This window comes from Aulonocara sp. 'chitande type north' Nkhata Bay, linkage group LG11, assembly GCF_057382095.1.
Source record: "Aulonocara sp. 'chitande type north' Nkhata Bay isolate Kocher_YH1m ecotype deep benthic linkage group LG11, A_spYH_male_GT1.1, whole genome shotgun sequence".
NCBI lineage: Eukaryota > Metazoa > Chordata > Actinopteri > Cichliformes > Cichlidae > Aulonocara > Aulonocara sp. 'chitande type north' Nkhata Bay.
In genome coordinates, this window is record NC_141354.1 from 19,441,868 (window position 1) to 19,454,370 (window position 12,503).

General features: G+C 39.8%; 1 protein-coding gene across 4 annotated transcripts in view; it reads right to left on the reverse strand.

Annotated features, from left to right (window-relative positions):
• The window catches only part of ptprub (protein tyrosine phosphatase receptor type Ub), a 203,580-nt gene that overhangs the window by 91,269 nt on the left and 99,808 nt on the right, over positions 1–12,503 (reverse strand). For all 4 annotated transcript variants that reach the window (XM_086310943.1, XM_086310942.1, XM_086310941.1 and 1 more), the window contains exon 3: positions 3,134–3,405. In XM_086310943.1, coding sequence (XP_086167069.1) covers positions 3,134–3,405 — 272 coding nt within the window. The remainder of the gene's footprint in view (positions 1–3,133; positions 3,406–12,503) is intronic.

Sequence of the window (12,503 nt, forward strand, 5' to 3'; positions counted from 1 at the left end):
TTTCAATCGAGACATCTCAAGGTGATCTTACTGCCTTCTATTTTCCATTCCTGAAACCCATTGCACTCCAAATCCCAATTTAACACCTGTGATAGGAGGAAGAGACTCCTGTCAGCCTTCGCATTAATATACACGGCAACCTGATCAGAAAATTTACAATAAACTGCACATAAAGTGCAAACATAGACATGTTAAAGAAAAAAAGAAAAAGAAAAACATCATCATTCGTTTTCGATAAAATCCTCAAACACTCAAGTTGGATATAATCAAGAAAATAATTTTTTAAATCACCAGGAAAGCAAACAAAGGAGATTGGAGTGATTGTGGTTTTTCGGCATATTAATCCCCTTAGTTTTGGTGATTATCAGAGAATTTGTCAGACTCCACTTAATTACATTCCACAATGACATTTTCAAGAAATAAACACAGACTGAGTGCGTGCCCCAAACAAAGTATTTCATTACACCCCAAAACGGTGAAAGCTCAAGTGTAATCTCACGTCTGTATCTCTGCAGTGTAAAAGCCTGACATTTTGTATCCCTGTGCTGTAGGCAAGAAACTGGCTCCTCCAATATGTCCTGAAACCTAATAAGGCAGAAGAACTTGAGGATTTAAAAACTGTCTCCAAAAGCTTGTGTGTTCCCGTGGGATTTATTTTAGTCACAGACAATGATAAGAAGGACCCATTATCCACCGCTGCTTCAAAAGAGTGTTTTTCTACTTTAATGACAGTGTAAATCAGCCTGCCTATCATTTGAAACCCAAAGTGGAAGTATTACACCTGCCATGGAGCTAATATAAACAAAGACTTTCACCATTTAAAGTCACACAAAGCTGCTGCTATACAGCTAAAAATAAAAAAACATGTAAAAATGAAAGTTGAACGCAGTGCCACTGCAAACTTCTCTTCCCCCTTTTCGTTGCTGCTTTACAATAGGGGATAGCCAGCACTATTAGATACCATTAAAGAAAACATTGAGCTTTTACACCTCCCCACTTGCCCTTCTCTCCGTTCTGTCTGTGCAACAGAGAGCAATGACGTGTTGCAAGACAAGGCCCACTGTCATTCCACAGTGATGAGGTTTTTGACTGCCGAGGGATTAGCAATGTAAGCCGTGGCATATGTGACTTTGTGGAGGCAGTTTGTTTTGTTTCCTTTGTACTCAGAAGCAGTATGAGGTCAGCTGAGTTAAAGTGAAATGTGAGATGAAAGTAGAAGAAAGAAAGAAGGAAAACTACATTGCTTTAATTCCTCACAAGCTAAAATTGGATACAGTTTTTCTAACGGTGCCAATATCTGCTGATCAAATCCCAAATATTAGCAATTTAATCCAATCTGAACACCGTGTTCCCCCCCAACATGACATAAAAGCCATTAGCAGTTTAAGCTGTTCTATTAAAAGCCACTACTGTCAATTCTAATTCAAGTGTAAGGCCCATCTTCTTCTTCTTCCCTTGTACTGTTTGTCCTGTCTTCAGAGCCATCCACTCCTCCTCATAAGCCCATTATAAAGCTCCTTCTCCTATCTGGAGCCTCTCATTGGCAGCTGCAGCATAATTCTGACTCACCTATGAGCCATCAGTGTTTACTGGGATGCTAACGAGACCGAGAGACGAGAAAGTACACAGCTCCCCGGAGAAAGGAAAAGGAATAAACCGGCGATGTTCAAAAAGCAAATTCAATAGCACTTGACTGGCGAAGAAAACGCAGGATAGGTTTTATTATTTTATTCAGGACTTATCTGCGCTGATGTTATGATAGGGTGAAACTGTGGTTAGTGAGTCTGTTTTATAACACGGAGATGGCAGCTCTCTTCCACTTCCAGCTCGCTCACTGTTAAACATGCAGAATGAGAGCAAACCTCCACTTAATGTATTTAATAAGGGTACAGTGAAAGTAGCGATTTGCGATGAAAATGCCATGAAAAGAAAAGAATCAGACAGTGTGGACCTCATTATTTGCCACTGATGAGCAGTTACACTGGCAGGCGTCCTTTGCTACTCTGTTTATGGGGCCAAAGCTCAAGAGACACTGCAACTGGATTTGGCACTGATTAGTGCAGCTCGCTGTCTTCTTGTATAGTTAGTGATTTGTAGCTACTGACTTGATATCCAGAAATATAGCTACAGATGGCAGCGCCACAAACTCAGTGGGTTTCACTATAATGGTTTGTTTCTCTTTGAATCAAAGAAAAATAATGTCCCTTTTTAACTTAGGTCAACAAACGTTGGTGTTTAATTATAACCTGGAAAAGAAGTAGATACATAAAGTATGCCTGAAATATTATTTTCTGCTATGAGTCAAGTGCCCCTGACTGTAATACTGTTCTGTACAATATATACATGTGTTTTATCCTGTTAACCTAACATTGTTTACCTTATTTTCAGATCGCATGATGTCGGGAGAAAGGCATCACCCTGCATCTACACCCCAGGTCTGCACAACGCTAAGGACTATTATTTACATAGTGAAGGTCACATCTTGCAGGTCTGAATAGAATTTAATTAAGTCAGCAGGATTGACAGTTCTTGATAAAATGCACACTACTCAACTTAATTGCTTTTTGACAGCTCCGCAGAGTTTGCAGAAAGAAGAAATTGGATTAATAGATGGATAACACTCACGCTCACCTGACTGTGCCATGTGCAGACCACAGCATATCAGACCCTCACAGTGCATGCCAGTCACTGTCTGCGTGCTGCATGCACACAATGGCGTATCACGCGAATTGTTAGAGTGAAGTGAAAGTGCAGAAAAACAAACCTCGCAGGGTGAAATCTCCACCAGGCATTCCCTTGTGAGATCTACTTAGGTGCTTTAAGCACCAGCATTGGCTACATCCACAAGGGAATCAGTGCTAATTAAGTTGCAAATGTAAGTAATTAACTGTACCTCGAGGCTAAAATGAGTAGTGATCAACAGAGCCTCACTGTGTACCATTTTTAAGCTCTACATGATCGCGGTCAATGAGTCTGTATATCTCCAACAAAACAAAAAAATGTTAAGTTCTTAGAGGAGCATCAAGCAGCTACTTTGAACAACACGTCCGACATATTAAAAGCGAGGATGATGAAGACTTTAAGTCAGTTTTAAATCAGTTTCATCAACATATTTAAATATGAATGTTTGTACCTGGTATTCGTTCGGCCAGAAGGTGCTGACAGCCAGCTCAACCTGATGCCACTGTTTGCCATGAGGCCCCGACGTGTTCCACACTGGACTGCCGAGCGGGCCGCCGTTGACCCGCACATATGCCCGTAGAGCCCCGGGACTGTGGCCATCACGGCTATACAGGAAGTAGCTGAACTGGACGCAGTGCGTGTCATTTTCACTCAGTGTCTGCAGCAGCAGCTGAGCACGATGACCCACGGCATGCTGGGAGGAGTTCACCAGCATATAGGACCCTGGAAAAAAAGCAGGACAGAATGCAACAATTAATCGCTCTATTCAACATTTATGTGTTATTAAAAGTCGGGGTCATTAACTGTGAAGCCAATTTTTCTGCTGCTCTGTATTGGCCGGTTTAAGCCTGAAAACAAACGTTCCTGTACACCAGATGTCTTACATGCGTCAGAAACAGACATCATTTACAAGTTGCAGAAGTGAAGCGTGCATTTTAAAAAAGTTAACTAGTCTCTCGAATGCCTGAGGTGTTTATTCATTTTAAATTGGAAAATGAAGTCAACCACACAGACACTTGCACTATCTTCTACACCCGTGTTTTCCTGAGGCAGTAATAGCTTTTTGGACATTCATGTATTTTTCATTCATGTATTTTACAATTTGACTGTGTTGTTTTCTTTAGACACAAGGGGCAATATTGAAAATCATAGTTTGAGTTTATTTATATATGTAATAATGCATGATGGGAAAATACACAATCTACAGTACTGCACAAAACTCTTGAGAAACCCATCACTTTTTTATTGTGCTTCGAAAATGGGAATTAGGTGCAGCAATTTATTGAAACATACATTTAAACGCAGCATGTAAGGCGACTCTAATGAGCTTCAACACAGCTTGAACTGTTATTGCTTTACGTAGCTTTCAGGAATAGTACTCCAGGCTTCTTGAAGGAAAGTTGAAAATACTTCTTTGGATTTTGGCTCCTTTCGTTTTGCAATAACGTTCAGGTTCAGGCTCTAGTGAGGTCAATCCATGACTAATAGTGTTACTGTGTTTTTCTATCCAGGTATGATTTTGAAGTATTGGCAGTGTTTTTTTGGAGTCACTGTCATGCTGAGAAAGTAGGCTGTTGTAAATCAGATGCTTTCCAGATACAGGTACTGCATGGAAGATCAAAATTGTGCTTCGTAATTCCATTAATTCTGATCTGAAAAGATCGCAAACACCAGAGGCTGAAATCCAGACACCGTATTTTATAGATGTTATAGACGCTCATGGTTGTACCCATCTCCTGACCTCCTCCATACATATTGGTGATGATTTGAACCAAAAATTCTGGATTTTGGATGCTTTACTTTGTCAGACCTCTTGCCAATGATTTTCAGTTTAGTTCTTGTGGAATTTGGCACACATCAACCTTTTCTTCCTATTTGCCTTCCTTAAGAATGGCTTCTTGACAGTAGTTAGTAGTGGACTGAACAACCATATCCATCTGTCAGGTCCTGTGTCAGGTTTCTACTAGATTTGTCCTGTTTGTTAAGGACAATTTGAGTTTCCTCAAATTTTTTAAGGACACACTGCACACCATGCAGAAATGTATCAACCTTTCAGCTACTTGCTGCTTGGGAATCACTTTGTTACGGAGCCCCGCAGGGGACATGGGAGAAAAAAAAATTAAGACGGACTTTTGCGAGATCTCGCAAAAGTTTTAGCCGCATTCTTCAGAGGCCGCCAGCTCGAAGCCGACCGGGAGGTCGAGGCACGATGTGCCGGGAAAGCGGTGTTCCTCCCGGCTGTAGTAGGTCTCGACCTCCCGTTAGCTTCGAGATGGTGGGTGTCAGATCTCCAAAAACGTCGGAGCACTTTTGCAAATATGTGATGTCTTGTAAAGCGAGCAGGTGTCTGATGTTTACACAGCTACATTCACGCCTCAAAATATCTTAAAAGTTTATTTTGTGACCCAGAAAGAGTAATATTACAACTAAGTAGCTGCCGCCATTGTTGGAATTCAACTTTTGCGAGATCCCAAGTTTGTTTTGCGAGATCTTGCAAAACTTTTGCGAGATCCCGAGTTTGTTTTGCAAGATCTCGCAAAAGCCCATCTTAATTTTTTTTTTCTCCCATGTCCCCTGCGGGGCTCCGTACTTTGTTGATGCAAGAATGTTATTTTATGCCTTTTGAACTGTGTAATATTTGGCATTTCTCAGATTCAGCTAAAGAAATGGGAACAAATTATGTTTTTGTGACAGGGTCCTACTAGCAACTTTAAAGTGAATCAGAAACAGAATACTTTATTAATCCCTAAGGAAACTGTGTAGACACACATGCTCCAAGACAGTAAGAACAGAAACTAAATACAGGTTGCAACATATAACATAATAGCTCTAATTATTATTGTTATTATATCTGTGTGCTACACAAAATTAATATACTTTGACATCAAGTTGCCCCTCTTATCTTTCTTCTTTTCTCTGTAGAGGATGTGCAAATGTGCACTCTTTGCTAAGTTGCCCGTCGGCTTAACAAAAAAACAAAATGTTCCTTTGGAAATGGTACAAGGACTGGACTGAGGATGAGTGAAAATGCAGGTAATGTCCAAAGAAAAACTTTGAAACATCTTTAGAAAGCCTGGAGAACAACTGCTCAAGACCGCTATAACAAAATGACAAGAAAGTCTGGCTCCCCGGAAGTAAAATATAACGAAACGAGGGCTGGCTCATGACTCGCACAGTACCGTACAAGCGTATATGAAAAAGAGAGTAAATTAGTTACATTAGTGCTCATACCGCGAACATGTCCATAGCACAGACTTGTTCATCTAATTTAAGTGGTTGAGCTTTGCAAATGAATCACTGAGGCATTTTTGGGAAACAGACTCCCATGAACCAAGGCAAACATATCAGACAAGGAACAAATCTTTTTTTAACCACTTTTCGCCGTGTGAATCAGAAAGAAGAAAAATGAAAGTATTATCCACCAAGTCACTGCTATGTGTGTAGGTGGTTAACAAAAGGGGGAAAAAAATTAAATGTGGGCTTTTGAATGTACAGACACATTCAGTTCTGGCGATGGCAGCAGTGAATACCGGAGACAAATGAGGGGACCGAGTGAGAAAAGAAACTGAGTGAGAAAAATGAGCTCATGGCCAGTTTCCCTCTTCCCTCTTCACCAAGGTGACGCCGAGGTAAAAACGAGATTCACAAACCCCCCGACCGCCCCAAAGCCTCCTCTAATCAGGATAACATAACCCCATTGCCCTTTGCCTCGCATCTGTCCTGCCTTGAGTCTTTGCCCACTAACGTGATTAGCACAACAATGTTTGGAGACCTTCCTGTGTACTCAAATAATCAAGCCTGTTGTCTTTGTACTCCAAGGTCTTTCTGTTCTCAGTCAGAAACAAGCCCGAGAGACCAGACAGTCACAGCCTTGGCGCCAGGTGTCCAGAAGACACTTATTCTCCTCTCAGATGTAATAGCATGTGAATGGTGCAGAAGCCAGACAGAGGAAAAAAATCTTAACATCCCACCGAGTTTGCACCTCTGAAATAGGAGCCTCTCTGACAATAAGCATCTGGGGCAACACACCATACCTACAGAAGTACTCTGAGTTATGAATATAGAAGTCTTTAGCTTTTTTATCCTCATCTCTATTAAACGCCAAACAAGCACCTGATGGAGTCATCCGCTTCTTCACAAGCACAACCAGCCACTGAGAACACACTAATTACCTCTTTGAGCGCAAATAAGACAAAATGCCTAAATTTACAAGCTGATGTTCTACATAATGAGATTGAGATTCACAACCCTTAACCCGGAGCCATAAAAAACATTAAATCAAGGAGCTGTATGGCCGCTCATTACGTGAAAGCTATACGTGGCCTTTGCTATAAAACCGCATTGCACTGCAGCGCACTGTCAACACCTCCTGATTTGTGTCCTGTCCTGCGCTTGGCATCTCGACACTCTCATTTCGCTTTGCTTAATTAGATCTTTCAGAGTCCGTCTCTTCTCTCGCACCCTCCAGGCCCACGAGGGACTCATAAAATACCAGAAAAGGGCTGAGGTGCTGAGGCCATACTGTCCTCACTGTGCCTCCTGTTTTATATATAGGCATTATTAACACCTTTCTGTTGACTCTGCAATAACGTCACGTGAGAACGGACAGAGCAGCCGCCCTGCTGCCCTTTAACCTGCTTGAAGACTCAAACCGAAGACGGAGTGAAGTCATAAATTTAATAAGGGTTAGCACGTGTGGGTGAAAGCAAATGATGGCGAAAAACTGAAACACTGTGACAAATTAAATGGAGGTCCTGGACACAGTCGGTGCAGTAATCCCGATATACTGGGAGATAATCCACATTAGCTCGCTCAGTATGGGCATTATGTATATTACTTGATTTGATTTGGCAAGTTTTCGAAGCCCTGCCTCTGTGTAAGCAGGAATTTCTGCCCCTAATTAAATGGTTGTGTCTGAGGGCTGAAAAGGCTAAGCTAAAGCATTTAACAAAAGGAAACATAATGGGAAATTAATCAAATCTATTTCTACACAATGTGTTTCTTTTTTCTGTTACGTAATCCGTTTAGTAAAAAAGTAAATAGACATTGATTTTTTTTGTGCCTTTTCTCATACACAGACAACAAATATATCTCCTTTCTTTTAAAGGGAATTAACACTTTAAATAAGATACAAAGATATAATTTAATTCGAGCACACATAAGGCGGGAGACTGGGAGACCTCCGTGTACTTCAGAACCAATGTTGAACAGCGTGAACGGAACATGAAGAAAACGAAATGTATTCAGGCATAAACTGAAGTGGGTGACGGTGTGACAAAATGTCTTTTTGCAGCAGCACTCTCTGCACACTCCATCTGACCTTGTTTGCCAAGTCTATATTATGGAGACAGAACATCTCTGCAGGGCCCTGTGCAAGGACGGAGACGAGAAAAGGAAGGGCAACACCTATTCAATTTCCTCTCAATAACTGACACTTTGGAGAAGGCGTCGATTTTTGATAAAAAAAAAAAAAAAAGAGCGAAAGAAAGAAGACCTCATCGGGGTCAAAGGGCTGCCTGCGAAGTGGTCCAACTTCAGAGTGCATTGCAGTGATGGGATTGTTAATATTAACTGTTAAGGCCAGTCAATTCAGGTTTACCTTGACATAGGGACACTGAACAACATCTTTAGAAGAAACTGCGAAGACGAAGAAATTGTTATGTCCTAGCGAGTCATCTTTGGGAAGTAAAGAAGAGGTCAGACTGAATTGTTACTGTCTTGCACACGCAAAGTAATGACACCGTTCAGTCACTCGAAAAAACCCTTGGATTTATCTGAAAAGCGCTCCTCAACCAGAGTTTGTCTGCTTTTATTATAGTCATCAGCTCATTGATTGAACACCTGGAGTGTCAATGTGTCATTAGCACCTAAAACCCACCTAAACTGCGGCGTAAAGTCGTTTTTGCTTCAGTGACACCTGCCGCTGTAATCCATTCAAACAACCAAATGTATTTCAGGTCTATAAGGCAACATCTGAAAAGTCTACAGCTATGATGGCAAACTGTTCATGTTGCTGTATCGCCACTAATGTTGAATACTGAGGTGTATAGGTCAATTTTCATGTTTACATTCAGTTTTTTAGCATTTTATGAAGTCGTTCAACACAAAATTTAAAACAAATATGTTTGTCAAGCTGCCCACACAGGAAGCCATTTGTTCATCGTGCATTGCTTTCAAGCTGACAGTTGATCGCTTGTGGGCATTGCAGGTAACCTTGGAAACCCTCTAAAGTATTTAGGTCATGCATCAAACAACAGTATCCTGCACTCTTATTGGTCGTCGCTTTAATCACTGAAGTGAGTTGTTGTTGGAGGTTGAGACGAGTTTCTCTTGGGTCCCATCCGCTTTGTGTCTCCAGGGTTATTTTGACCATAGCTGCTTGGAGTTGTCAAATATCACTGGCTTTCTATGGTTACTCCATCGCTGCAAATCACCTCCAGTGTGGACACAGCTAAAAAGCATCTTAATTGTAGACAAACTAAGTGCAAAACAGTTTCTCTTTCTTCATTTTACCATGCTTCCTGCTGAGAACTATATGGAACTGCCCATGTCCTCTGACTCTACCCTGCTGCTGAGCAGTGTTGTGGGTAACGCTTTCCAAAGCAATGCATCACTGTAATCTCATAAATTCAACACTAAATTCAGTAATTACATTGCAGTTACAATTATGTTGTTACTTGCATTACAAAGGTTTTTCAGTTATCTGAACGATGGCTGGACAGAAAGAAAAAACATCAAACATATTTGATCCTTCTTGAACACAATCACCACTAAAATGAGCTGAAATGGATTCATATGCATCGAGGAGGAAAACAGCGGTCCGCTCTACAACTCTTGAGGAGAGGAGATATGAACATTAGGTTTATTTTTATTGCACGAAAGAACAAGAGCATGATGATAAAGTGCAGACTATATCAGGACACATAATTATTGCATTGCACTGCTAGCACAACATTAGTTCAAGCATCTGCAGCATGCTAACACTGAGACAGAAAACCCAGAACCCTGAGTGAGCTTCAACAGGTAACAAAGTCATGGTAGCCTCCGTTTCAAGGTAGAATCACTGTGGCGTTTGCTTTGAAGACTCTTTGGGTGCTTTTCAACTTTACTTTTTCTTGTAGATTTTGTAAACACTAAAAGAAATATTGTATTTTTGTCCTCATGGGAGTTTGTGTCCGTGTATGAGACTGTAGGTTCAGGTTTATATAGTTAACTAATAGTTATGTGACAGTGCTTCTTACACATCATGTAAGAAGTAACATGAAAATAATGTATTGAGTAGTTACTACTTACATTTAAGAAAAGTAACGAGTATTGTGTAATACACTTTTCTGAGTAAATACACCAACACTGTTGCTAAGTAACTTTAACAAATCTTCCCAGAGGCAAATGTTGCTGCTCACAGTATCTTTTCCATCTCAGGAGAAAATAATCAACTTCATTTAAGGAGCCTGATGAATTCTGACCTGTTTCTGGTGAACTGCCCTTTGGGAGAATTAAGGAGCGAAACAACAAATCAATTACTGACTAATTATCCTGCGTAGGTTGAAAATAACTAGAGAAACCCAGTTCTCTTAGGTTGTCTTTAATTTTGAGTTTAACAGCCTCATGGAGCAATCAATAAACAAAAAAAGGAAAAAGCTTGTAGGATTTAGATCTTGGCATTGTCTGACTTTGGTGTCAGATGAAGTGCATGCAGTGCTGAGAACAATGCAAGCTACCGTACTTTTGCCATTAATGAAAACTGAAAGTACAATAAAGTTACTCATCATATTTTCCTTGCATTTAAATCTGGAAGTCACTCTTGACAGAATTCAGCATGAAATATCCCACGCTGCTCTTTCTTTCAGCAGCCAGCAGATCATCACCTTAAACGTGCAGTACCAATCATTGCACGTCACCAGCACCAAAAACACAGCATGAGCAACTCAACTGCAAATATAAAGAAAAAGACGAACTAAACCTCGGTATGACAGACTGACGCACGCCAACGCAGCCCTTCCAAATGCTACAACACAAGTGACGTGCAGTCGGCAGACACAAAGAGGTGACGGTTTGTGATCGGCTCACTCCCTGGTGGGACACAGAGTACATCCCCACTGTGGGGCCCACTCAAACAGGTTTTGCATCTCACACTATAGTATTATACCTGGGTTATGCATGCAATATTTTATTGAGAGAATTGAAGCAGACATTTAAATGTAACACAAAATGATTTTCTTTAGAATTTAATTACATCCTCCTACACTCGTACTCCCACATGGAGTAACTGGTAAAGAAATGTTTAGTAATTACAGCTAATAATGCTAATACAAACTTAGAGTGTTCTTTTGTACGTCTGATAAATTATTTTGAGAGAATAATCTGAAACAATTTGTTGATAAATAAAGAAGTTTTAATGATCCACACAATCTTAATTTGAAAACAACAGAATTAAAAGCTTCCAGATAATTACGTGGCTTTAAAATACTTTAAATAATTTGAAAAAGTATGTGCTGAATATATCAAAACAACTAGTTTTGTGATCAAGGGGCAACCTCCAGAGCTAAAAGTTAAGCTACAAACTGCAGTACCTGTAGGTGCCACATGAGGCCGACTAAAATTGGCTTCTATGGATAGATTCTCCCATCATAACAACTCTAGCAGGGATCATTTTTACTATAACTCATCCACCTGGACATTTGATGTGTGGGTGTGGCTCCATTATTGCCAGTCAACGTCTGGTAGGACTCATTTCTTTGAGTCATTATACAAGACTTCTTAAACTGTGTGTTCTTTTAGTCTTTTGAAGAATTTTTAACAGCTTATCTGATGATTACAGAGTCTCCACGAAGTCTGAGCTCCAGTTTTGGTGAATAAAATTATAGTTTTTATTAATCCAAATCATTTCAATTAATTTATTACAGTGGGGCCTTTAGCTTACAATATAAAGCTCCTTGAGTTGACTGTTGTGATTTGGCTCTAAATGCAATTGAACAGAATCTTTCATACGGTCTGTGGTTGTGAGGCATCATGCAGATCTTCAGACATCTCTGAGAACAGAAAAAACCTTCAGAGTTGAGAATTCATTTTGATCAGTGAGATCATACTCATTTTTGATTTTCATTCTTTTGGATCTCACTGTCATCTTTAAGAACGGGTTTAGAAAAGAAATCAATGCAGTTTGAGATCTTAAATTGAGGTTGAAGGATATTTCTCAGGACCTGAATTTAAGAAGTATGGTGAAATGGCCAAATTCTCATTCTGATGGTAAATTGATCCCAATTTTCAAGAAGAGTTTTGACAAAAAACTGTTTTTTTATTTCCTTTCATCCCTGAGGTTTTGATAAGTGAAATAAAAATGCTATTAAATGAATTTACTGCGTATTTACAAAGAGATTCCTGTTTGTCCGATTTTATTTTATTTTTGCTTCATTTATTTTCTTCGCTTCTGATGCTAACTACATAGTTAGTTACTACTAGTTAACTACGGTCTGATTATCCAATGAGAACATATCCCATTACTATGGTAGCACAATGGTAGATGGTTTCATCTTCTTCTTCTTTCACCTGATCATTATAAGAGTTTTGCCACAGGATCGGTACAGTACAATATTTCAGAAACCAGTCTCTTTGTACCATAATTTCCTAGTTTATTATCAAATATCAGGTTCTGTGATGACTGAAAACCACATTTAATGTGTATTTAAAAAGTCAAAAAGCTTTTGAATACACTAGAATGTAATTTATTTGTATATCCACTGACATTGTGAATCTGAGAATTAAAAAAATAGCATCTTTTAAGTCACTTTTAAAAACTTGCTTTAGTCCGATGATCTGAT